The sequence below is a fragment of the Eublepharis macularius genome, chromosome 5, assembly GCF_028583425.1.
Source record: "Eublepharis macularius isolate TG4126 chromosome 5, MPM_Emac_v1.0, whole genome shotgun sequence".
Lineage (NCBI taxonomy): Eukaryota > Metazoa > Chordata > Lepidosauria > Squamata > Eublepharidae > Eublepharis > Eublepharis macularius.
Window position 1 is genome coordinate 131,380,635 of NC_072794.1, and position 26,990 is coordinate 131,407,624.

At 40.8% G+C, this 26,990-nt stretch overlaps 2 protein-coding genes across 2 annotated transcripts; one reads left to right on the top strand and one right to left on the bottom strand.

Moving 5' to 3' along the window:
- Positions 1–16,477, bottom strand: NFS1 (NFS1 cysteine desulfurase). The gene is made up of 13 exons (XM_054981173.1): positions 16,296–16,477; positions 15,180–15,247; positions 14,633–14,749; positions 14,398–14,481; positions 13,314–13,466; positions 12,147–12,240; positions 8,886–9,020; positions 4,496–4,653; positions 3,523–3,628; positions 2,307–2,388; positions 1,659–1,742; positions 1,114–1,203; positions 1–331 (listed from the first exon to the last, which is right to left on the bottom strand). Exons 1-13 carry the CDS (start codon positions 16,390–16,392, stop codon positions 268–270), a joined length of 1,332 nt encoding a protein of 443 aa, XP_054837148.1. The 5' UTR covers positions 16,393–16,477; the 3' UTR covers positions 1–267.
- On the top strand, positions 16,473–26,454 carry ROMO1 (reactive oxygen species modulator 1). Its single transcript, XM_054981174.1, has 3 exons — positions 16,473–16,555; positions 20,191–20,321; positions 26,246–26,454. Exons 2-3 carry the CDS (start codon positions 20,191–20,193, stop codon positions 26,352–26,354), a joined length of 240 nt encoding a protein of 79 aa, XP_054837149.1. The 5' UTR covers positions 16,473–16,555; the 3' UTR covers positions 26,355–26,454.
- Positions 26,455–26,990: the final 536 nt, after the last annotated feature.

The following is a 26,990-nucleotide window of genomic DNA, read 5'->3' on the forward strand; positions in this document are numbered from 1 at the left end:
AATGATCATACTAAGTTTTATCAGCATCACTATCAAAAGTACTGTACTGTCCTTGGTTCTAGAAAACTATATCCATGTACATTTGCTTGTGTCCAAGAGTAATGAATACCTGACAAAATTTCACCTTAGCTTTAATTTCCAGTCTCTGTGTCTAGATCGTATATTTTAAAATAAGAGTAAGTGTCACATGGTTATACTCAGGAATGTATATAAAACATCTGTTTAATACACATTTATGCAGTCCAAGATTACAAGTGATTTGCTTGCTTAATGTTGAGTCCATTTAATGCTCTTCAAGTCAATTCCATCCTGTACCATTTCCCAGAGTGGGCTGTAAAATAAGAAATGAGAACTATTGTCAATACTTCAGAAATACAAATAATATTTAATAAAATATTTTCAGAAAATAACACTAAAAATGAAGTGCTTTCTACAAAATTGTTCTACAAGGAAGCTTTTATTTTATTTACTTAATTTATATCCTGCCTTTCTCCCCCATGGAAACACAAAGCGGCTTACACTGTTTTTTTCTCTTTCATTTTATCCTAACAACAACGCAGTATGCATTTGCCCCTAACCCAGTGCCCCAACTAGGTAGTTTATTTCTATAAATCCTAGTCTCCCAATGAAATCAATCAGAAGTCCAGTATCACCTTAATGACTAGAAAAAAAATTCAGAATAAGCTTTCATGAGTCAGCTCACTTCATCAACTCTGGCTCATAAAAACTTACACTAGAATAAATTGTTAGACTGTTACAAGTAAAATCAAAACAGAAATCCAGTGGCACTTTAAAGACTAACATGGCTACATCTGTGGAATTATGCTCTCCCGATTGGTACCATCTTAAACTAACCATGAAAATAACTGGATTTATTTAAGAAGTTGTCCCTTCTAGACTCCTTTCTGAAAGGAAAATTGTCTAAAAGACAATTAGTCTAAATCCAATGGGGATTGCTCATATGGGACATTTTCCAAGGATTCAGTACTAAATATTTGATGGTACTGACCAGGCTCCCCACCACCCATCGGCATTGGGTGACTTCTGAAAGTTATTTCTCTGAAGAAACCCCCATGATGATTAAGCATCTAATGCTCAGAAAAGTAACTTTACCTCATCTCCCTTAATCTTTTTACATGCTGTATGCATTTCTTTACTGTATAATCTACTTCATCTTCAGTAGTAAATCGGCCAATTCCAAACCTGAAACAAAGAAAAGGTGTTTATCAAGCCCAATACAGTACAGAGAAGAGGCTGAAAGTGTATTCTACTCCCAGTCAAAAAGAGTCCAGTAGCACCTTTAAGACTAACCAACTTTATTGTAGCATAAGCTTTCGAGAATCACAGTTCTCTTCGTCAGATGCATGGAGGGCAAGAAGAAACTGGTCAGATATAGAGGAGGAGAGGGGAAGGAGTACTCCTCCCTCCCCTCTCCTCCTCTATATTTGACCAGTTTCTTCTTGCCCTCCATGCATCTGACGAAGAGAACTGTGATTCTCGAAAGCTTATGCTACAATAAAGTTGGTTAGTCTTAAAGGTGCTACTGGACTCTTTTTGATTTTGCTACTACAGACTAACACGGCTAACTCCTCTGGATCTACTCCCAGTATCACTGAGAAGAACCAAGTGCAAATGTGCACAAGAATTATGAATCTTGCCTTATGGACGAGTGTGCCAAGTCTTCATCTGTTCCAATTGCACGCAATACATATGATGGCTCCAAAGATGCAGATGTGCAAGCACTAATGAAAGAGAGGGAAAGAATTTAACACTATTCATTCTTGTGTCAGCTATGGACAAAAAACATGGACTGCACTAAATTAGTATGCTACTAATATATTCCTTTCACACCTTTTCTTCATTTCATTCCTTGCTTTTCTACTGCGGCCTTTGAAATGCATTCCATTCATTTTGCAAAACTTATCTCTTGCAAAGTATCTCCTATTTTGTTAGTATACATTTCTGAGCTACGTTGTCAGTAAAGCAGCAGACAGTACCAATGTTAGAAAGAGAGAGCGACAAGGGGGAGGGGGGGGATGAGCATCAGAAATATGAGACAGAAAGAAAGAGAGAGAAAGATCAGCCATCAACAGTAAAGCCTGATTTTTAAATTATAGTTTATTACATATCAATAGAGACAGAATCCAAACAGATGCTTGATTAGATTAATCATAGACTATTGATCTAATTTTGCATGATCTGCACTTCTGCTCTTCCTTCAAGAAGCACAGAGTGGCTTATATTGAGTTTTCTCTTTCTGACCATCCCTCTCCCTCCTTTCACCCCACACACAAAGAAAAAGTTACCTCCCAGAAGAGAGAGCCACTTCTTTAAGAGCCATCAGTAGGCTTTCCCCTTCCACATAAGCAAAGGATAAATTGATGCAACCTGCAGAGTTAATGTAAGTCAGCTTAATGTAGGAAAATGATACCACTTCACAAAATAGTCTGACAAAGCTCTGGCAAAGTATAGTGTGTTACGCTTTGGACCTTTATATCTTCCCCAATGTCTTTACACAATATTTTCCTATTAACCCTGTTGTGTACTGGGCCGAGCAAGGCCTCTCAAGTAGTTACTGTATTGATTGTAATGCACTATACTGTGTTGAGCTTGAGGTTCAGTCAAGGCTCCCAAAGCCTGCATTCTCATTGGTCCATAATCCCTGCAATATCACTGGTTACTTTCTCAAGGCAGCAGCCAATCGGTCCTCTATAATAAAGACCAATCAGTGGCCTGTTTACTTCAAACATTGTATATAGTTTATGCAAATGATGGTATTCTAAAGTATGTATTCTCATTGGCTATCAGTTATTCTGGGGGTGGAGCTGCTGTATATATATTGAGGGCTTCTGTTCAGTCTGTCAGTATGTGTTGTGTTCCTGCTAAATAAAGAGCTGTTGAATCACCTTGTGTCTGAACCCACTATTTAACATAACCTATGCAAAGTTATAATTCAGAACTATGATTATTTTTAAAGGCTGTGCATCATCTGCTACAAGTTAGACTTAATATTCTGCAGCACCTTGTAGATGAGGCCATTATTGAATTATAATTAAACTCAAGTGTCCCGATCATTACAAACTATGGAATTACTCATTTTGGCTTCATATTGGAATTCTGATCTGAACACATACCATTGGTGCTATTGTTCAAAAACCAGTCAAAGATTCAGTTCTGGCTTTATTACACTTTTATTTTGACTCTCAATTTTTTATTTGGCACAAACAGCTGGAATATTGTAGCTTTCCTATTCCAAATATACACTGAAAACAGTGAATTTTGCTACATGCAACTTATTGTTGAATTTCTGAGTTAGCAATCAACGCACAGAAGATTATGCTTTACTTCAATAGAATTCAGAGAGTGCCTTCAATTCTAAAACAATTCTGTTGTACTGATTTATTTTTAGGCCAGTTTGGGAAGTTTGAGGATACAAAGATTATTTTTTAAAAAAATACTGAACAGCTCAAATAAGGCAGCAATACTGTAAGAAAAAGAAACCAGACATTCTGCCAACAATACCTGGGTAACGATCCACTGGATCTCCATTCATTACCACATCAGGAATTTCTCTCATTATTTTTGTAACTAGTCTCTCAGCTAACAAGCTAATTCGCTTATGATCATACTGGGGAAAAAAAAGATAATTTACTAGTAAGCAGATGAACCTTCACCAATTTATTCAAAATACCACATGAGTCATATCAAGTCAGTTTCCCAAAATTTCCGCCCAAATAATTATTAGCTGAAAACTTTATCTATAAGAATTACTATGTAAACTCCCATTGCAAAAGTCAGCCCCAAGTTAAAAGAAGAGTTACTACTGTAAAGCTGATCTGAGAAAAAAACATTTGAAAACCATATTTTGCTACATTAGGATTAAGAAGTTAGTAACAGAGCAATCCTGAAATAGGCTGCCTTCAGAACCACTACAGATTCCATCTCTCATGCAGGAACAGCGAGGCCCAAATAACAGAAGCAAAATTCTACACGGTAGTAAGTTAGCACCAACACCAGCAGTTTGAAGATGGACTCTAATCTTTTGTGTATTAGCAGAATGACCGAGTTGAGGCCATGAGCCACAGGACCCATGAAAAGGGTTGCAACTCCTAGGGGGGCTATAGATGCTACAGGCTAGAGGCCAGAGAGAACCACTAAACACATGAATATAACATTACTGAATAAGTTGCTACATCAGACTGCTACTAAGAAAATCCAAGTTTTGTGTTTTCTGTTCAAGTAAACTTTGTATGTTCCCGGAAAATTAAGAAATGGAACAGCGGTTTCCTAACACCACCTTGATAACAATCCACCTACAGTGCAAAGGATGACATCATATTAAATTCTAATCTATACAGTCAGAGTGCTGTATTGCAAACTTGCTGCTATGGGAACTTATAAAAAGCATTAGAATATGATGGCTAAAGAATACGACAAAATAAAACACTGTTATCAGATCTGGGAACGTTATGCAGATAAACTGAACTACTTATACCTCTATCTCTTGTTGTGCCAATTCACAAGCTGCTCCGAAGCCAACTACAAGAGGAGTTGGCACAGTCCCAGAACGCAACCCTCGCTCCTGACCTCCTCCACTCTGTAGAGGTTCCACTCTCACTCTTGGTCGACGCCGAATATAAATTGCACCAACACCTTGGGGGGTGGGAGAGAGCCCTTGATCAGTTCAAACACACAAGATTTTGTATACTGCAATTTTCAGGAGGGGGCGGGATTTTCCTTCAAGATTTTTTTTAAACCAAGATCCTTACTTGTGAGAAGCACAAATGCCATTTTACTTCCAATTTACAACCACTAACCAGCAGTGGTCTCCCAAAGATTGAATTTTCCCCTCATCTCTCCTTCACTATTTGTATCTAGGGCCACAGTGCTGAAGTGAAATGGTATGTTGAAACAGTTCTTTCTCTAGAATGGAGTAAGGTTCTGGGGCATTATTCTCTTCAAAATAGTCTCTTCAACTTAATTAGGAATAACTGTTGGGGACTCTGGCCCTAAACGTAATGGCACTGATCGTAAGTGAATGATCAGTGGCTTAGATATGCCTTGGGGGGGTGGGAGAGAGCCCTTGATCAGTTCAAACACACAAGATTTTGTATACTGCAATTTTCAGGAGGGGGCGGGATTTTCCTTCAAGATTTTTTTTAAACCAAGATCCTTACTTGTGAGAAGCACAAATGCCATTTTACTTCCAATTTACTTGTGTGTACATCATAAGTCAATGATCAGTGGCTTAGATATGCCTCACTCAGTGCTAGATTATGGCTATAGTGCCTTGTTCAGTAGTTTGTACAAAAGCTGCTGTGTAAAGTATGTGATTAGGCAAATCCAGAGACTGGAGCCATGGACAGATTAGACAGCTCTTTCTACAAACCTGAGAAAAAATCTAGGTTTGCAGAAAAACCTGGGAACTTAAAAAAATACAAGCAATACCTATACCTTTAAGAAAAGAGATCTCAGTGGCTACTGAGGGGGTTGCTAGGCAGCCACAACAGTATTGCCACCTTCAAACTTTGTTTTTGTCAGTTAAAGGCAAGCAGCAGGGCCCTTTCCAGGGCTATTTTTGCCCTCCAGTCCATCCCTGCTCCCCTCCCTCCTGGCCTGGATGGAGAACTCATCAGGTCAGGTCTAGCAGCAGCCACCAAGCAACTTCCAGCCATGCAATCTGAGAGTCACCCAAGTATAGCAGTGGCTACTGGATGACTTCATACCATACAACTTGCTTGGGAGTTTGTGGCAGCCTTTCTACAACTTGACTGGACCTGGCAGTGGCCACCACACAACTCATCTGAGTGACTTGCAACCATACAACTTTTGTAACTTCACTTTTCTCAAGAAGCTACTGGGGGTCGAAAAGGAGGGAACTGAGAGCCATTGTGATATAATGGTTCAAATGTATTAGGATTTGGGAGACCCAGATATAAATTCCACACGGTGCCATGGAAACTCGCTGGACAACATTTGGCCCTAATCTACTCCATGGGGCTCTTGTGAGGATAAAACTGAGAATGATGTAAGCTGCACTGGGGAGAAAGGTGGAGTACACGTCAAGTAAATAAACAATGCTAGGAAGAGTTGTTTGAGAATGGCACAGGGTCAGGATCACCACAGCATGGAGGGAGTAGGGACTCTTGACTCCCCTCACATTTTTCTGACTTGACGCCAGTGGGGTGTCAAAAAATACACAGACCCAGCACCATTTCAGGCTGGAATAAAGGTACGAGTGGAAGGCAGGAGCCTCTCCTCCCCGTGCTGCATTAGTCCCAGCCAGAATCTGTACCCCATAATGCTCTTAAAGGGCTTTTCCTGGCACTAGAAAATGAAGGTGCATTCCTAGGGTCAGCCCTGGGACAGCATCACATCTAGTTATGCCCCGAGATGATACAGATATTTTATGGGCTGCCAGGCAACCACAACAATATTTCCCAGCTTTGTTTTCTGTAAAGCAAACAGCTTTGGAAAAGGTCCCATCCCCCTTCCTATCCTGTCCCTGAAGAACTTGCCAGGGACAGGTCCAGTAGCGACCACCATAGACTCACTACCCAAGCAACTCAGCTGGATCCAGTACCAGCATCCACTATGCAACCTGACCAGACTCTTTTCAAGAAGAGTCCGCTTGAAGATAGGGATGGGGTGTAAATGTAGATTGGATGATGGGTGAGAAGGAAGCAGGTGAAGGTGAGAGGCTATAGGAGCTACCAGAAGAGTGAAAGAGGAAACAGTGGGTATCACACTTGGGTTCAATGGTACCTCAGTAGGCAGGGGCACCTGTCACACAGAGTTCCCCCCTTTGCCAATCATCATCACCATTTGCCATAAGTCTTTTATTTCTTTCCCCACACAATTTAAAAGTATTGTTTCTTTCATTAGAGTCTGCAGTACCTTCCATAAGTTTGGAGCCTGCTTGCTGGTCCTAGGGAGCAGCCCTGTCTGACATTGCTCTCTACTGCTTGGTCCTCTCCATCTCCAGTCCCAGAGCCTTTCCCTTCCTTGAGAGCTGGCTCTGCTCTTCCCTTAAGCAAGCTTCCTGCAAGGAAGTCTTCCCTTGCCCTGGTCTTGGCAGCCTTCTACCTTTGCAGTCTTTTTATCAGGTTCCAGCCTGGAGAAGAGGAAGCTGCCCTACCTCCAGCAGCCCTGCCCTGCCCTGGCTGCTTTTAAACTCAGCTGGGCTGGTGGCAGCAGAGGACCTAAGTGTAGCTCTCATAGCCCTCCTTCCTCACAGTGGGGGATGGAGAGACCAGAGAAAATGAAATGCCTTCCTGCAAGTCCTTGTGGGCTCCCCTGCTTGTTCATTTCTAGAGTACTTTGGTGCACAAAGGACATTTTCCCACCCTGTATAGCCATTTTGGATGTGCCAAGGTGACCAACATGGAAATAGTTGACACAAAAGTCCATAGGAGTGATTTGCATATAAACTGTTTCAGATTAATGTAGAAGTGCTCATTGTTTACAATTACTGGTTTACTGAACTTAACATTATCTCAGCAAATATGGTTGTGGTACCATTGTCTGAACTACAGATAGGGAACCAAGAGAAGGCTTAGCAATGTTTAGCTTAATCTCATCAATTATTAGCTACTCATCAATATGATCAGAAGAACACTGGCAACCTGCATCTTCATTATAACTGCAAAAAGAGTCCTGCTGCCAGCAAACAGAAATAACAAGAAGGGGACCCATAAGATATGCAGGTGAGGAGACCTCATCCTTTTTCACCCCTCCTCGGCCCCGTCTAAGCCATCCATTTGCCAGCCAGTCTGCTTGCCTGCAGATCCACTACCTTTGCCTACCTGACTCAAGCAGCAGAAGGCACCTCCAACACTCACCCTCTCACACAGGCCTGCAGAGCCTCCACCAGCCTGGCTCATGCAGTGGCAGCTCCCTCTCCTCCATGCCAGGTGCAGCACTCCATTGGCTGCCTTCAGTGTGAGAAGAGTAGATGATGCAGTATTAGGGGCCCCAGCTGGAGACCTGCATCCTCTGTTCTGATATCCCAGGGCTGTGTGGCAATGGGGCAGCCAGCTCATTGTTGGCTGGCCTCACATCACTAAGTCTGTGGTCCGTAGGACAGGACTACATTGCCTGCATCTGCCCAGACAACTGTTCTCCATTCGGATTGAGTCTTTCCTCAAAGGCCAAAACAGCCCTGAAAAGGGAACTTCATCTTCCCTTTTACTGACCGAAACCAAGGCTTGAAGGCTGGTTGCCCAGCAATGGCCACTGAGGATATTAGTTTTTCAAAGCTATAGGAGCTTCTATTATTTTGGAAGGTTTTAACCCACCCACCCCCATAGTATTTTTATTTTTATATTCCAGATTTTTCTGCAATCCTGGGGCATTTCTCAGGTTTTCAGAAAGATGTCATGTCTGTCCATGTGAGGGCAATCAGGCTAGTCATTGACCGTGAATAAAATACTACTACTACTACTACATCTGTCATCCTATTGATTGCCAGGGCTGATTCAACAGATATGGCTGGCTAGGAGGGTGTCCCCTTCCTCCCTCATTCCTCCATGCATGTCCCCCCTGAAGCTGCATGCTCAGTAGAAGAGGACAACTATCCCATATAGAAGAAATGTACCATTCTTCAGTCAAGGGTCCAAGGCTCCAGTCTTAGCTTTTAAGTATCCACTGTATTGGCCAAGTTAAAAATTAGATACATTAATGATGATGTGCCATGAGAAACATCATGGTCCAAATATGTTTTGGGATATTAATATTCAAGAGAAAAAAAGACTGAAAAGAGCAAAATTCCTATTGATCTGGTTATCTCTTTGTCCGAGCAGTATCTGAAAAGCTAATAAAATAAATTTAGCAACATTCAACCAAACAGAACTAAATGTAATCCCATAAGTAATAATCTCCAATACCTTTGGGACCATAAATTTTATGACCACTGATGCTCATTAAGTCAATTTTCATATCATTGACATTCAAAGGGATTTTCCCAACTGCCTGAGCAGCATCAGTATGAAAGAAAATTTTACGGGAACTGCAGATGTGACCTGTAATAAAAATAGAGTAAATTACAATAGGACATTATTTACATCTTGTTAAATTTATAATGATTTTAAACATAGATAATATGATCCTAAAGATGAGATAGCTTCAGATTTATTTTCAGCGACAATTTTTAGAACATAAAAAAGAAATGTTATTCATTGGTTAAACTCTTAATAAATTTGAAGTCTTGAAACCTGGTAGTTGTTGGAAGATAAGTTTTTTAAGGGGAAGAATAAAATTGCTATGCCTAGTTGCAACATTAATTAAGATCACTTGATGAGCCTATTGCATGCTAAATGGCAAGTTGGGTTGCCATCTCAGCAATCTTGTAAGCACAGGACCTCAACAAAAACCATGATTATAATCCAGAAAATGAAGAATTATAGCTCTAAGAATAAAGGGGCTCCACCTAAATGACAGAAAACAACAGAATGCTTAAGCTAGACAAGCCCAGAAATATAATGTAATGTAAGACTGATGAGGTCACACCAAAAATTCTGCAATAAACAGATTATTTATTTGTGAGTTTCTCCGTATTATTTGGTGCTTGTGGGTAAATGTTTTTTCCATGCTGTTCTGGGACTTAGAGCCATAAAAGTGCTGCATAATTGCTACAGATTGAATGACTGGAGTATCATTCAGTCTGTAGCAATTATACAGAAGTTTGATTATGTGGCTATTATGCTGCAGCAGATATAGCTGCTGGAAGACTAGACCTCCCCAGGTCAAAAGGCATTCAATTAACTACTAGTCTCTCTTTCTAATCTTCTGAATTGCAACTGATAATGAAGCTCAAGACAGTGCATCCACCTGGATTGAATCGAGACCTGGACTTTCTGTCTCATTACCAATGCTGATTTCTCCACACCCACTAACCCTCTGCATACCCCACCCTATCCAATCACGCCTGCTATTGTCATTCGGCATTTGAAATCACTCCACTCTCCAAGATAAAAGGACAGATGGACTCACATTCTAGCTGTATCTGAAGAAGGGAGCTGTGTCTCACTAAAGCTCATGCCCTATCACAAATATTGTTAGTCTTATAGATGGTACTGGACTCTTGCTCTTTTCTACTTCTACAGACAGACCAACACAGCTGCCCATCTTGATCTATCTAAAGTGCAGTAATGGTAAAGGGCTACAAGTACACTTGCACCCCTTGAGTGCAATAGCTCAAAATTGCTAAAGTCCAATTATTCGTCCCCAAGTTAGCTTGTAGGTCCAAAATGGGGGAGATGGTAGTTAGGCAGAGGCAATAAATGACCACACAGGTGTAAATGTGCTGGATGTGCAAATCCATCCAAGGGGAGATACTCTTTGATTTGCTGATGGTGGAGGTTATTAGTGAGGGTTTTTGTACTTCCCAAGAGTAAGAGAAAGAGGCAGCGGCACTCAGTAAATACTTGGGATGTCTGCAAAATTTCCCAAGAGGCTTGCCACTCTGTTCCTTCATGGTACCCAACAGGGCTTTTTTTCTGGGCGAAGAGGTGGTGGAACTCTCTATTATCACATGTGCACACGCAAAGCATGCATGCTCTCCTGGAAATGTGTGATGATGTCACTTCTGGAAGTGACATCACTCCCGGAAGTGCCACTGCTTCCCGGAACCCAGCACAACGCATTACAACGAGATGTTAGTAAGTTTGGAAAATTACACTATTATGAGAAAGGGTTCTTTTCCTTTCTGTATCCTCTACAGAAAGTGAAATCTTCCATTCCGTTTCCCAACATTTCATTTCTTTGGAATCATATTTTAAAATATGCAAGAAGGAGGGGGGCTCTAAAAATCCAAAACCCATCTCACAAATCTAACTTCTAACAGATTCCCTCTGCCAGTGTAGGGGAAAAAATCCAAAATTCTTTCTCAGAATTCCACTGAGTTTGAAACACTGAGTTTGAAATTCCTACTCTAATGAATATTGAATTTTCAGGGAGGGTTTTGCTTTACTGGAGCAATTCAAAATTAGATACTCAACTTTAGCTGCATTAGATTTATACTTAGTTTAAAATAGCAGTTTTTTTGTTGCCTGCCAACTCTACCTTACCAATGGTTAAGTTGTTGTGACACTGTGAAATGCTCATAAATATTCCAGTGTCCCAGACAAACAATATTCATAAAAACTTCCTTAACACCCATATGTCCACTGCAATTTCACTGATGTTAATCAGCTGAGTGTGGGGAGAACCATTTGAGTTACAGTTATTAAGACATAATAACACCTATTTGCTGATGAATATATTGAGGAAAGCCTTCTGTGACTTGGACACAGCTATCCATTCCTAGCATAAAACTGGAATAACTATAACTGATATTTTAACTAATACAGAACCAATCTGCATTCAAAAGCTGTGGGTACCATAACAATGTCAACTTCAGTCGTCAAAAGGATGAAAGCAACACACACACACACACACACACAGCCCCACCCACCCCTGAAAAGAAAGCAGAATGAACTCAAAGCAGCACACAAACACACACAGCACCACCCACCCACCCCGAATGAAAATAAAACATAATGAACTCAAAGCAGTACACACATACACAGAAACCCCTGAATGAAATGAAAACAGAATGAACTTAAAGCAGCTTAGCCTCCTCTGGAGAGTCAGCCCCAGCAGCTCTGCTTGCACTTGCTCTCTCTCTCTCATAGAGCAATGAAAAGAAAGCAGAATGAACTCAAAGCAGCTAAACCTCCTCTGCAGAGCCCGCACTGGGCCCCAGCTCGCTTGCTCTCTCTCTCACTCACAGAAAGCAGAATGAACTCAAAGCAGCTAGCCTCCTCTGCAGAGCCTGTGGGGCTGAAGGAAAAAGGAATCACGTGAGCAAATTCTAGAGCTGCCGGAACTCCGTTCTGGAGCATTCCCCCTCAAAAAAAACCCTGGTACTCAAATAATTTGCCTTTTTCCTCCACCTCTCTTTCTGCCTGTAATGATTATTAGCAGGCAAATGGAAGGAGAGGTAAGCAGTTTAGAAGCTGCTCGCTGATAATGACCCATTTCTTTACAAACACAGCAAACAATCCAGTAACTAACTTCTAAGCAAACACAATATAGGCTTCTTACATCCCAATATAACACAGCTTCACCATCATGCTTTATGAATGGTAGATCTACAATCTACTTACCAATATCACTAACAGGCTGTTTCACTCCTATTTCATTATTCACAGTCATTACTGAAACCAAACTCGTGTCTGGTTGTATTGCATTTTCTAGATCCTAGTAGAAAGCATACAAGAAAGAGAAGCAATTCTTGTTGCATTAGAATTACAAGTGAAAGCTTTTTAAAAATTATATTGAGTTTTAAAACCAAATTCTAATGATTCATATATAGCGAGTGCTGAACTAAGTTCTTTTAAAAATTCATACACATGTAAAATGCAATTACACATAAAACTCACCTTGCAGAACTCATTAAATTACACACCCACAGACTCTGGGCCTTTCCAAATCATAATTTGCCTCCTGCCATCCCAATAAACTGTGCAGTTATCTCATTTGTTGCAAACTCCCCTTCTTTTTTTAAGGTTTGGGGGTTTTCCTTTAAACCCGGGTGTCTCTCCAGGTTTGCACATAGAGTCATCTTCTGGGTGCATGGCCTCAATCTGTGGCTATAATGATCTGCATCTGGGCCCATGTTGATATAAAGATGATTCACAATGAGGAACATCAAGGTCTAAATTCTCCTTCATAACTGTCTTGAGAATTTAATATTCAAAAAGATTTAACAGAGCAAAATTCTTATTGAACTAAAAGGTTCATGGATGGATGACACAAGTAGTGCAGGGTCTGTGGCAGAAGCCCCCAGGTTCAATTCCCAGCATCTCGAATTAAAAGGACCAGGTAAGCAGGTGATGCAAAAGACCTCTACCAAAGACTCTGGAGAGAGTAGCCACTCTGAGTAGAAAGTACTGACCCTGATGGACTGATGCTCTGATTCAGTACAAGGCAGTGTCATCTGTGTTCAAGTAGTTACAATTTATGTGCGTAAGTGAACTACAGAGCTCTGATTCAAGTCTAAAATATTTCAGTAAGAATTAAGATTGTCTAGCTCCTTATGACTTGCAGTTGCGGAAGAGATTCAGTTTTGTCCACTATAGAAGATGAACATTTAAAACCTCAGTCATCTCCACATGTGGCAAACCTACCAACTTTTTAACTGAAGTAAGCAAGCATATTATAAGTAGAAGACCTTGTATCTCTCAACTATTCTATTGCCAGAGAACTAAAAGAGAAAGCAAAGCAGCAATCTCCTCCTCACATGGAAACATATTCAGCACCAAGTGATTTACCTTTAAATCTATAATCCCATTTTTCTTTACAGGCAAGTATGTAACATGAAAGCCCTCAGCTTCTAAGGCACGACAAGAATCTAAGACACATTTGTGCTCAGTTTGTGTTGTTATTATGTGTTTCTTTCTGGATTTATAGAATCTTGCAACACCCTTTAAAGACAGAAATGGACAAAAGATTAGATTAAATGCACTGGAAAAGCCATATATTTTATAAATATAAAGTCAGACATGTAAACAGGCAACTGGCTGCTCTCAGCAACAGAAAGTACCATTCTGATAATCTCAAGACTCTGAAGGGATTCAAATCAAGGAACAATTTAAAGATTTTGTGAATGGGGTACTACAATTTTTCAGTTTCACAAATAAAAAGAACAAGAAGTGGGACCCAGGAAAAGAAATTCATCTTGCCATCACTCAGAATGACAGCTCTAAAGGGCTTGATTGATTGATTACATTTATAGCCCACCCTCTCCGCAAGTGTAAAGAAAGAGTTTTAACTGAACAGGGGAACAGGAATAAGGATCCAGTGATAACATAATTCCTGCTTTCCATAGGTGATTTACATACAGCTAAATCTAAGATGCAATATTAAAACAAACTAGTTTGCTCTAAAGCATGCAACAGTTTAAGGACAGCAATAACAGCTGAATCTGTTTACACCCTAACAAAGTCTGGCATAAACTTAATCTCAATATAAATCAATAATGAACCCTCACAAATTATATTTATAATCAAAATGCATTGACATTGTTAAAAGACAATAAAATCTTGAGCTCAAGATATTTAAATCTACAGAGTGCATTACAGGTTTATCTTGCAAATGCAAAAATCAACAGCAATCTTAAAATTGGAGTATTTTTATTAAAATGCTTGTGGTTATAAATTCCATTGATTTAAAGCAGATGGCACACAGGATATGTGCCTGTTTTGAGTCTTAGCAGAACTTCTATTTATACACATTCAAACCAGACACACTAAAACATCAACAATATTCTCAAGCCAAAATAAGATAGGAAGATTATTCTTTGAATACAGTAGTATTTTACAGGAACATTATTAGGCACTACAAGATATCATTTACCTTGACTGCTATATTGTTTGATTCTGTTGCCCCACTGGTAAAAATGATTTCTCTAGGATCTGCTCCAATTATTGATGCAACTTGCTATTTAAAGAAAAGCAGATAAGTATGTTACAACATTAGAAGCAGAAAATGAAATTCACCAGAGCATGTGTGCAATCCTTTCTAAAACAAAACTGCTTAATTGCACAGCAGAGACAGATTTATAATTAAAAGAAAAATCCAGAAGCCTTACTTGTCTGGCTTTTTCCATGGCAGACTCACTCTCCCAACCATATGCATGAGTTCTGGAATGTGGATTACCATAATAATGCACAAGATAAGGTAGCATGCTGTCCAGCACTCTGGGATCCTAGAACACAAAACACAGTTTTGCTTTATCATAAAATCTCATCTCTAACATACATCTTAGCTTGTTCCTCCAAAAATAAACTCAGGGTTTTTTAAAAGAGTGTAGTCCTGTTACCAGAGATGAACTTACGTGCATATATACTTGAAAGTAAGTCACACTGAAATCATTACTTATTTTTGAGTAAACATGAACACCAACAGGGTTTAAATAAACACTCATTTTCTCCTGTCACTAGCTTAAACTAATTTTACTCTCAGTCAAAATCTGTCAGGAGATGTTGACAACAATCCTAAGAAGGTTTACTCAGAAATAAGTCTCATTTTATTCAAATAGGGCTTATTCTCAGGAAAGTGTTTTTTCAGATTGCAGCCTAAATATTGTTCGTTTTTATAAGCTTCCCTCCCCCTAAAAGAATGCTTAGTTCACAAACCAGAGGAGTAGTTGCTTGGACATCCAAGTACAGTGGCCGGAGTGCAGATTCATCACTATCACCTTTACCTGGAAAAAGAATTTTATATGAGCGACAGCACAATTTTACAGAAAATACTCCTCTTTACTTGCCAGGCTTTGTAAAATAAATTAAGCAAACAATACCCTATAAGCCATAAAGATGACATGGTATTAGGAAGAAGTACCCTGGGAGGGGGTGAGATAGTTACAAACCTCCTCACAAGGCCAAACGAATCCATCCCATTTTATGGCTCAACAATACAATTTGTTTTATATTTATTATTGGATTTATATTCCGCCCTCCCCACACACACAGGCTCAGGACGGCTCACAACAAGCATTATATAGATTTAAAATACATATTATCTCCCTCACTTATTTTCATCACCACCCAAAATGCTTGAAGTTACAACTTTGGACCAGAAACCCACAACACCCATTCCAGAATAACTCTTACATTGCTTCAGCCAATAGAGAGGTTTGTGCCACCTTAAAGATTAACATGTTTCCTATTACATGAAATCTTAATCTACACTCAATCTACTACTCTTTATGGCATCAACAAGGGCCCTTGTCACCAGAGGGTAGAGATCTTTCTCTTTGCTGTTACTTTGTAAAGTGGCATGCACACTAATGATGTCACATAAATATTAATAATTCGAGCTGAGAAGGGAACTCATTAGAGTTATCTAATAAGGGCCCTGCGCCATTAAGTCGCAACGACTTATGATGACCCCTGCAAAGAGCCTTGAAGGCAAGTGAGCAGCAGAGATGGTTTGCCATTGCTTTCCTCAGCAGAGTTCCTTGGTGGTCGCCCAAGTACTGGTCCTGGTTAGCTTCCGAGTGCTGACGAGGTCGGGCTATACCATGCTGCCTTCCTTCCCAAGATGCCTTCTAATCTTGCATAATAATGACAATAAATTATTTATTTATAAAAATATTGCCCAAGCGACACGTGCTGCTCGAACTGAGAAGAGATTCTCCAACCGCGCTTCGATTGCAAGATATGATCCGGGGGAGGGGGGAAGAAAGGGGTTCCACCCAGATCTGCGCTTCGTCCAGGATCCAAAGACAGAAGCGTCGCCACAGTCCTTACCCTGCTGCTGCGTAACAACTCCCGAAAGCCGCCTCCCCTGGAAGACCACCAGCCCTCTCAGAGCCCGCAATGCCACCGACCGCGGGACCCACATCATTATTCCGTCCCCCGCTTTCTTTCCTTAACAACAAACAAAGCTTCACCCACAAGATTTGACCCTTCACCCTGGCTACAAGTTTATTTCCTGTAACGTCATCAGAACGCGACGGAAGAGTAGGCCAGACCGAGCGAAACTTGGAGAGTGATAAAGCTCAGGAGAGGTGAGTGGGGAATAAGGAAAAGGGCCGGGGAGAGGCGGCTCAGGGTCTCTTAGTGAGTGGAGTGGCTCGAGTATGGCTTTCTTTAACTCGGGTGTCTGTGCTCGAGACGGGGGAGGGGAGAGAAGGTTTCCATAGTGACGCGATGAGAGAGTTGCGTCTCTAGTATTTAATTTGGTCCCTCTCTTGTTTGCTCACGTCGGTTGAGAGACGCTCAGAACCGTCATAGGGAAACGCCGTATAAACACCCACACACAGCCCTGAACGTAACTTAACGTCGTTGAGGAAATGTGGGTTTCGGTCACTGGGAGAAAGTTAGCCCTCGCGACTTCTAAAGTCATCCTTATTTGGCAGCCAGCCAGGCTTTTTTCTTCGGTAGCATTTGTTGCTCGTTTATGGAACCATCTCGTTTCCACTCTATGCCTTTGAGTTTTCTTGTGTGAGAGAAAAACCCTGACACTTAAATACCCTATTACATTGTTTGTTGAAATGTCCTTGGAATGGATTGTACAGACCCACACTGTGTAATCTGCCTTGAGTTTCAGTGAGAAAGGCAGACTATAAATGATGCAAATAAATAAAACCAGAGTTTCCGTTGTTGTCCTCTTGGCAGTGGGGAAACCACCCAAAGGTTCAGAGTCTATGTTACATCACAATTGCCACACAGAATTCTGCAGCCAAGAAACTGTATTACAGAGTTTTCACAAATGTTGGAAACATGTTTTTCCATTGTTGGGCTTTTAGAGAAATGAAATTGTTTTGGAAGTTAATGTGCTTGAAATAGTGGTAGTTAAAACTGTTAGCAAACCACACTTTTTTTAAAAAAAGGGCAGTTCCCGCACAGAAAAGAAATATGGAAAACTCATTTTTATATTCTATACTAAGCATTTAATAGTTAAACATAATATTACAATGTAACTTTATTTCTAAGTATATTTCTTAAATCAACCAGATAGATTGGAAAAGGGAAACAGGTTTATAACCTCAGCATTGCAGGTTAATACTGAAGTTTTCAGCTGTATCCTATATTACTACAATTTAACTGTACAAAAGTTAAAGAGAAACTATTCTTACTGACAAGTGGGGGACTCACAAGGATTTGCAGAGGCATCTCATTTTCCCCTCCCTCCAATATGTCCTCTTTCCCTTCTCTTCCCCCCCCCCACTAACAACCTCTTCCCCTTTTCCTGATTTCCTTCCCATATACCTTTGTTTTTCCCAGCCTGGCAGCTTCTCCCCTATGGCCCAGCAGCTTGGTGTCAGCTGAGCCAGGCTCCGGGAACCTACCGAGACTTAATTTTAACATGTATCCTCTTCCTCACACCACTTATTCTTTCTCTCCTCCAGCCAGCTTCCATTTGCTCACCTTTCCCAATGTCCTCCTCTTTCAAACCCAATAAACAACACACCGTTTGTTAGCCTCCCATCTTCATCTATATTTACTTCATTTAACTTATTGTATTTTATTAATGATGCGAGCTGCCCTGAGCCCATTTGTGGGGAGGGTAAGAAATAAGTCAAATAAATAAATAATAAATTTATATACAGCCTTACTCCACAATGAGGACTCAAAGCGGCTTACATTATTCTCCTTCCCTCCATATTATCCTCACAACAACCCTGAGAGGTAGATTAAGCTGAGTGTGTGTCACTGGATTGCAGCAGAATGGTAATTCAAACCTGGGTCTCCCACATCCTACTTTGAAAGTCTAACCACTACGCTACACTGGCTTTAGGTGGGGCGGGGGCTGCTGTTGAACAGTAGTAAGCAGCCAGGCCTGGGTGAGTCATGCAAGTCTTGTGATATCAAGTTGCCTAGTGGTTGCTTCTGAGTCCTCCCTTACAGGCCCAAATTGCCCTGTCCCTTTTACTGGCAGAAACCAAGCCTGGAATACTGGCTAAACTATTATGTTTGCCTAGCAACAGCCATCGAGGGCATCTGGTTAAAGCTACAGGTGCTCCTTTTATCATTTTGGGGTTTTTTAATCTGCTGTGCTTTTTTTTTTAGATTCCAGGTTTTTCTGCAAAGCTGTAATATTTTTCAGGTATTTAGGAAGATGTATCTTTTTCGTTCATGGCTCCAATCTTTGCATTTAAGTATCCTCAGATCAGGGCCAGTTGACTATTAGTATATAAGATATTGAAGTTTGACAACATCATTTCTTTGTTTGGTATGAGCCACCCACTTTACTATTAGATATAGCCATCATGATCGTGAAAGAGAAATTATTTCAAAGTACTCTGCTTGCCAATTTAATCCCCCTTTCAGCCAATACCCAATATCAATTAAGACATCAAACAGTGATCTATAAAGAAATGTGAGTTTTATTATTTTCAAATAAACACTAATTGTGTACAAAATAAAATCTCAAGAAGGTTAATATAAACATCTCTTCAGAATTAGAATTCCCAGAATACCTGGCACCATATGAGCTTGAGAGTCAGGTCTCGCTATAATACAGACTCCTCAAATGATGGAGCCATACTTTTGTTATGAGTTCAGAACACTTCTGGGAAGTAACACTTCCAAGGCTGAAATCTTAGTTATGGAGTGAAAACAAAAAGGATGTTTACAGTTGCCGGATGCTTTCTCACTTGTTATGAGTTTACACTGACCTGCAACTAAGTCTTATCAAAGAAGGAGAAAGAATTTGCCACTGAGGCAAGTTTGCCTTCTGTATGTACATCTTGCTTGAATGAATGCTCACACATGAGTTTTAGAAGAGCCCCCCCCCCCAAATCCCTTAACAGAAAGCAGCACCAAAACCAGAGTTATGGACACCAGCTATGGAGAAAATATGACTTTGGAAATTAACCAAAAAGGTGGGGGGAGCCAATAAATAACCTGGTAAGACTCAGCATCATTCAGGATGCATGGAATATTGAAAGCAATTGAAAGTTTGCTAAATGGGAGGAAGGAAAATTGTGGGGAGAGGGGGAATTGGTCTGCTGAAACTGCTGACAGCTAATAGAATCCTAGAAGACAAGGTTTGGGGTGGGGGTCCCAATGATTTATTCCTCTTCCCCTTCCTATGCAATTCCTCAAGTCCCCAGCTTATGTTTACCCCTTATTATCTTTCCTGAACTGTAAAAATCTAGATTGTAAACTTGTTGGGATGGGTACATACCTTGCATACTTATTCTGTATAAGAAGTTGTACACTGATAACACTATAAATAAATAAGATGGTGTAAAAAGACATCATAAACTTGGAAATTAGGCCAAGCTTCTTTAGAAAGCTTAAATGTCAGGTTACAGTTTTAACTACTATGACTTCAGGAGCAAATATCTTGAGTAATTGGTGGTGGTGTGTATATATAGACCTGATAGTAGGAGGCTAACTGCTTTTAGATAGGAACCCCATTCATGATAAAATACTAACAATGCCATCCTAAACAGAATCACATTCTTATAAGCCCATTGACTTCAGTGTACTTAAAAGGGTGTAATTGAAGGTTAGGATGACACTATTAAATGTTCATTTACCAAAAATGGTATTTTAAAGAGACTCAAAAAATCTTTCTAGCAGTTATTGTCTCTGGAGCTCTCTCCATCTTGTTTGAAAGTAGAAACCTTTGTATGCATAGAATCAATAGTTGTCACATTTGAGCTCAGTTTCTATATTAATCTTTTTCTAGATGCCTGTGACAGTGGGCCCATATGGGCAATCTCAACCAAGTTGCTTCGACAGAGTGAAAATGGGCTTCATGATGGGGTTTGCTGTTGGTATGGCAGCAGGTGCACTATTTGGCACATTTTCTTGCCTCAGGTATGTTGGAGTCAGACTGCTGTAGTTGAACATAATGTAAATCATAAGAAGAATCTTCACTATAACCCCTAATTCATTTTGTTAGTTACAGTTGGGAAAGAACCATGAGCTCTGCTGGCAGAAGAAATCATTGCTACTTCATCCTTCACATTGCAGCTCCCAAAAGCCATTTGGAGGGTTAACTTATCTTGAGAAAGGAACTTTGGTGCTTAATATAAGGTTTCCTTCTGCTCTGAAGAAGGAAGGTATCTTGACATGGGTGATTCCCATCTGTCAGTCAAGGAGCCAGGGCTAAAACCTTCCAGACTTCCTGTCTACTGATCAGAGTTACCTATTTCCTCAGTTCTGTAACTCACGAAGCGGTATCTATGCTACAAAACCCTAGGTTAACCATTTTAGTAAATGTATTAAGACAGGAAGCAAGAAAGCAACAACACAGAAAAAAACAGTTTGACATTCCTGTTTTAAATCAAGGTGGGACAAGATACACACCCTCAGAGCAGGAGGAACCCCCATGGTAAGTGCCAGCGTTTCTTGCTCTGAGGGGGAGAGCATCTTGACATGGGACATCCAAAAGCAGTTGTATCTTAAAGCAGGTGGGAAAATCACTCTGTTTTCTCCACCTGCTGTAATATCCTCCTACCAAAGGCTGCATCAGCTGAAGGAAGAGTATTCCTTTTGTAGTGTGAAAAACAGATCAATAGATGTGACCAGCAGCTAGCAATAGAGATAATCATGTAGCAGCTTTACTGATCTCTTTGACTGAAACTTCTTTGTCCAGTGCCATATTTGTTGCATCACTACAAATCCCAAGTGGTATCTCACTAGCTTAATAAGTGTGTGAGATGTGCAGCCTCAGAGTCTTGCTTATTGCCTCTCTGGAGATTTACTGACCCTTGTTGGGCAGGCTCACTGAAATAAAGAGAGAGGCCATATTACATATAGATGCTGTGAGGCTGATGTAAAATCTTCAAGGCTCTGCAGAGATCAAGCATGTGCTACTCCTTTTTCTTTAGATGGGACGGTTTGGGGCAGGATATTTCCAGGCAATTATATTTCCCAAGACCGGTAGAAAGAAGTCTTGACCTTTGGATTGAATGTTGGATCCATTCTTGGGGCCTCTTTGTCCTTATGGAAGACACACAGGCCTTTGCCAGGAGATGGGACTCCTAATTCTGACACTCTTCTGTTCACAGTGGTCAGGAACAATACTTTCATTCTTACCCGTTTTAATTGAACTTCTCTTACAGTGCCATCCTTGAAATCAATGAGCTTAGACTGTTAGAGATTCTAATGGAGGTTGTTTAAGTGCTGACGGAACTACAGCTATTAAGAAGGAAATGTTTGGACAACCAAAGTGTTGACATGGGGGCTACTCTTTTAAGAAATCAGACTGTGTGAGTGGGTCTGGATGTTAAGCATTCATTGACTTGTGGAATGACTGTCACCAAGGTTGCCCCCATCTATATAGCATATTTCCATTCAGTTTTTGGTTGACACCATCTTTCAGGAGCTCCAGGATTTAGTTTAATGTTGGAATGAATGGGTCTAGGTGTTTTCGTTTGCACTTCCTGTCGAATGCTTTTCAAGAGGCATTATAAATTCTTGGTGTAGAGGCTGGTATGCTGCTTATGACTCTTGTAGAACTAACTGCCTGTCCTCAAGAATTTTTCCCCCTTTCAGTTTCCTTGCAGTCAGATGTAGCCAAGCTGGGTCTGGATGCCACAGTGGCCCCTGTGGAAGCATGCCCAGGCAAGTTGGAATACTCCAAGTGTATTCTATGGATGACTCCACTGATGCTGAAAACTGGGGTTTGCATGGACTTCAGGTTCTGTTCTGACCCAACACATGATCCTCGCTGCCTGCATGTAGAGTCAAAGGCTTGGACAAGCCCAGTTTGTTTATATGGGTGTTTGTCATCTGTTCTTAAGGCATGATTGTTTGGATTATGTCGCAGTGCAGCAGCAAATACTGGCTCTAAAAGGATGTGAAGGAGTCTGCCTTCTATCATCTCTTCTGTATGTTGTAGGCATTACATTCTTTTTATCTTTGGTTTCTACAAGGATGTATCCAAAGAGTTTTTCTCCCTCAAATGGAAGAGACTCTAAGATTCATTGGGACTGATAAATCGCTTGCCATGCACAAAGCCCATAGGTTTCTACATGCTGTGACTGCCAACTCCATAGCGTAGGACAAAAGTGCAGTGTATTCAGAGTGCCATAATGGTGACCATTTGAAGGAGCCTACTGGCACCTTCCCTCGCCTTTTATGTTCTGCAGGATCAGCTCAGTTAGCTTCCAACCTCAAACAATGGAAGCTCTCGCAAAAGGAGATGATGCAGCTACCCATCAGTTACTGGACTCAATTCAAGGTTTTGGCTATCACATTCAAAGCTCTTCATGGTTTTGGCCCCTCATATCTGCAGGACTATCCCTCTCCCTATGCTCCACCATTGCAGCTTCACTGGTCTGAACAGGGCATTCTGCAGATATCACCATGCAAATCTGCAAAATCAACAGCTGTCTGCACATGTGTTCTCTGTAGTGGCCCCCGCACCTTATAGAATGGGCTGCCTGAAGAGGTCAGGAAAGCTCCCACTGTCCTAGCTTTTTGCAAACTATGGAAAACTGAATTATTCAGGAGGGCTTTTTTACTCACGCAATAGGGCTGTCCTGGAAGGAAGTAGTTCAGAGGTGCTTTGGTAAAAGGCAAGGACTGTAGACTATACTGGTGGGTACTGTCTGTGGATGTAGATATGATCTTACTAGAGATTCATTTCATAGGCCACATCAAATTACTTATGCTTTATTTCAACAATGTTTCATCTCTGTGCTCCTGTATTTGAATTGAATGCTGCTTTTCAAATTTCTGCCATGCATACACTAGTGTATTGTTTATTGAATGTCCCAGCTGTTGATCACATGGACTTATACTGTGTAATCCAGCTTGGGTCTCTGCGAAAAATGCAGACAATAAATAACGTAAATAAATAATAACAAGGGCTGAGGCCTCATGGGGTTTTCTGAGAGCATAGTCTGATTTTGGTCCACTTGGTCCAATAGGGATCCTTCCTCCTCCTCTTTAGTAACCAAGGCCTATGAGAGGACAGCTGTAACAGGAGCATCTGCTAATTTTACCTGTGAAAGATTCATAGCATGGTTTTGACAAAGAATAAGCCTTACCGGAAAGAGGGTTAAGCCCATTGCACTTCCATTTGAGTCTCAAAGAATTCTGGGTACAGGAATCCATTAACCCGTCAACTAAGAAACCTGGGGGGGGGATTCTTTATTCCCTTTGGGTTTGGCTTTAGAATTGGGCCCTGAGAGATCCAGCGCCGACAGCCTTGGCTATCAACCCTTGGATAACCTCTTGGTTAAAGAGGCATTTGGATTGCTTTGGGATACTACCTTCTCAGACATTTCTCCTTCTTCCCTATTGGAAGAATTGTCTGAGTTCCCTGAGTTCTAGTAGGATGGACTTTTGGCAGGTCTGAGCCTGCTTCACTGTGCCAGGGAGAAATCACTTCCTCCTGTTTTGGGGAGAAAGGAGGTCCTCATCCTCCTTGGACACTAAGTTGTTGGAGGTTTCATTGAAATTCTCTATGTCCCATCGCCTCAACTGTACCGCCTGCAGGAGTGGGGGTGGGTGGGTGAAGTTTAAGCAAAAAAGAAGACAGGAGGTAGGCCATTTTTAGTGTCATTTTAGTCAACCAGGACCAGTGTCCTGCTGCATCCGAGGGTGGCAGTGAGGAAATGGTGACTGGAAGGCAGGGGATGGGATCATCTCTACCTTGTTCTCCATCTCCTTGATTGCTTCCGCCAATGTCGGCTGCCCTGGAAGAGGCATTCTTCAAGAATTGTGCGGCATGCTCTGTTCATCTGCCATTGGTTGCTCTTTGGAAGGGTTGTGCTTGCTCAGCCACACTGTAGTCCTTCTGTTTTTGGGCAGACAAGAGGGTCTCCATCCTCCTTGGAGATTATGTCATCGAAGTCATCATTGAAATACCCTCCATTGCCTCAACTGTACCATCCACAGGAGTGGGGGGCGGGGGGAAGAGTAGGCAAAAAAGAGGTCAGGAGCTAGGCTATTTTTTCCTGTGACCTGCTGCATCTGAGGTTTGGGGTGGGGGGGAAGCATTCAGAAAATGGGAATTGGGAGGGGAGGTATCTCTTATCTTCTTCTCCATCATCCTAATTGTTCCACTGTGGCCATGAAGTCCAAACCTAAGTATCTGCCATCTTTAATGGCACAGAGGATCTTCCCACCAAAATTGGTAGGCATCAAAGAGGCATCTTCGAAGGCATGCTTGAATTGTGTAGCGTGTTCTGCTTACCACTTCTGCTTGTCTGCTATTGGCCACTGTTTGGTAGGGCTGTGCCTGCTCAGCCATACCGGGGTATAGTCCCTTCCTTCCATTTTTGGGCAGACAAGGGGGTCCCCATCTTCCTTGGAAATGAAGTCATCCAAGGCTTTGTCGAAATTGTTGGTTAGTCTTAAAGGTGCTTAAAAAGTCGCTTAGGATGGAGACCCTCTTGTCTGCCCAAAAGGTGCTTAAAGTTGGTTAGTCTTAAAGGAGCTACTGGACTCCTCTCTTTTGCTACTAGACGAACAGGACCAACTCCTCTGGATCAAAATTCTGTGTTCTCTATTGCCTCAGCCATTCCACCTTAAGAAAGGACGGGGAGAGGAGGGCAGGCAAACGAGAGGAAGAAAAAAAAACATGAGAAAAGTAGTAGAAATAGAGATATTAACAGCCTTCTGCTGAAATGTAGCAGCTTTGCTGAGCAGCTCTTAAAAGCCTGCTATCCTTGATAAAGCAGCAGAGGAAATGAGTGATGCCACCCTGGAGACAGGAAGTCTGGAAGAATTTTAGTCCTGCCTCCCTGACTGGCATGGAAATCACCCAGTATCAAGATGCCCTCCTCTTAGAAACAGCATGAGATGCAGCTCAGGTGACTGCGCTGGGAAATTAGGATCAGTAGAAACCCCATTTCCTGCTATCACATATGGAATTTTCCCTTGCTGGTGTATGTAAATGTTCTGAATCTAAGATGTCTTATCTCAGTATGAGAAGTATTTGAATTAGAATTTAGCTTGCACTATGATCTATTAGTTTGTTGGAGTAATTAACACCATTTGTCTTCATACCAGTGTATATAACCAGAGATGATGAAAACAGTATGAAACACCAAAAATGATTTTATACAGCCACTATCAGTTTCATGGGGGGACTTTTTAAGCCCCGAGAGAGTATATATGTTATATTCATGGTTTTGTATTACCTAGTTCTCATATCCATCCCCTGAACTAAACTGTTCCTCAAAGATACATAAGCATAAAAAACATAATAGATTAACAGGAATATTTAACCATTGCTTGCCTGAAATTGGGAAGAAAGCAGATCTTTTGGCATAGTCCAAATTTCACTCCTCTAACAGGGATTTTCAGAGTTATCCAATTTAATTTAATTAATTTAATTTTAATTTTAACTGCCAGGTCTTTAATGCAAATTCTGCAATAAGATGCAACTTCCAGAAGTAAGAAAATTGTTACCAAAAGCATCATTAAATATTCAAAAATTGAGATTTAAAGAACTGCTTAAGAATGCCCAACTAGATTTTTTAAAAACATTCCTCAAGCAGCAAATTCCCACATAAACTCTTCTCAAAACTCCCTGTAGTTTCAAAAGTAAATTTCCGTATGGTATGCAGGATTGCTGCTTGAGGATACAAAGCCACACTTGGATCAAGTCATATGAGAAAGGCTTCAATTCTCGACTTTTTAAAATCATGGTAATTACATTGTTATCAATCAGTCTCTCTCAACTCCGGTGTTTTGATTGTATGTGATAAATCAGGGCCTTCAAATAGCAGACTTGTTATTTCCCATGTAATGAAAATGGTGTACTGTTTCTTTTCTTTCAGGATTGGCATGAGAGGACGAGAACTGATGGGTGGCGTTGGCAAAACAATGATGCAGAGTGGTGGCACATTTGGGACATTTATGGCAATTGGCATGGGAATTCGTTGTTGACATGTTTTTTTTAATTCTGAAGACCCAATGTCCCTGCTGATTGAGTTCCTGTAATGTAATAAAATCTTTGTATCAGGACTGAGTAATCAGTCAAAAATTATAGGTCTCTTTCCTTATTTCAGTATCAGCGGTTTGTATTTATAATTAGGTAAGTACAGAGGGAAAGTATAAACCAGCCATGAATTACTTACACAAAAAGTAATTGAACAGTGGAATTCACTGCCAGTGGATGTAGTGATGGCTACGAGTGTAGCTATAGTGAATTAAGTAACCTCCATACACAGGCAGCTGATCTCTAAATCACTGTGCTAGGAGGCAGCATCAGGAAGCCTTGACCTCATGTCTTTCCTCGGCTATTTAGAATAAGGTTGACTTCTTTGAAAATTAATGTGCTGGATGACTAGTCTGATTCAACAGGGCTCTTTATGTTCTTCTGGATCCCACTATCTTACGTAATAGTTTTGTATGCAAAGGATCCAGAATTTCTGCTAAAACAAAACTACATGTAGAAAATCTGTGTACATAGCATGCATAAAACTGAATAATCAAGACATTCTAGTACTGTGCATGACATTCTTGCACTTTAGATCTTTTCTTCTGTGATCAAGGATATGAAGTGGCTTTTTGCATCATTCC

Excerpts from the sequence above, each read along its gene's own strand:
- ROMO1 (XM_054981174.1), top strand. The coding sequence starts at position 20,191 with ATGCCTGTGACAGTGGGCCCATATGGGCAATCTCAACCAAGTTGCTTC. Across the intron at positions 20,322-26,245 it reads GGCACATTTTCTTGCCTCAG|GATTGGCATGAGAGGACGAG; the intron begins GTATGTTGGAGT and ends CTTTTCTTTCAG.
- NFS1 (XM_054981173.1), bottom strand. The coding sequence starts at position 16,392 with ATGATGTGGGTCCCGCGGTCGGTGGCATTGCGGGCTCTGAGAGGGCTG. Across the intron at positions 15,248-16,295 it reads AGTTGTTACGCAGCAGCAGG|GTAAAGGTGATAGTGATGAA; the intron begins GTAAGGACTGTG and ends TTCTTTTTCCAG. Across the intron at positions 14,750-15,179 it reads TCCAAGCAACTACTCCTCTG|GATCCCAGAGTGCTGGACAG; the intron begins GTTTGTGAACTA and ends TTTGTGTTCTAG.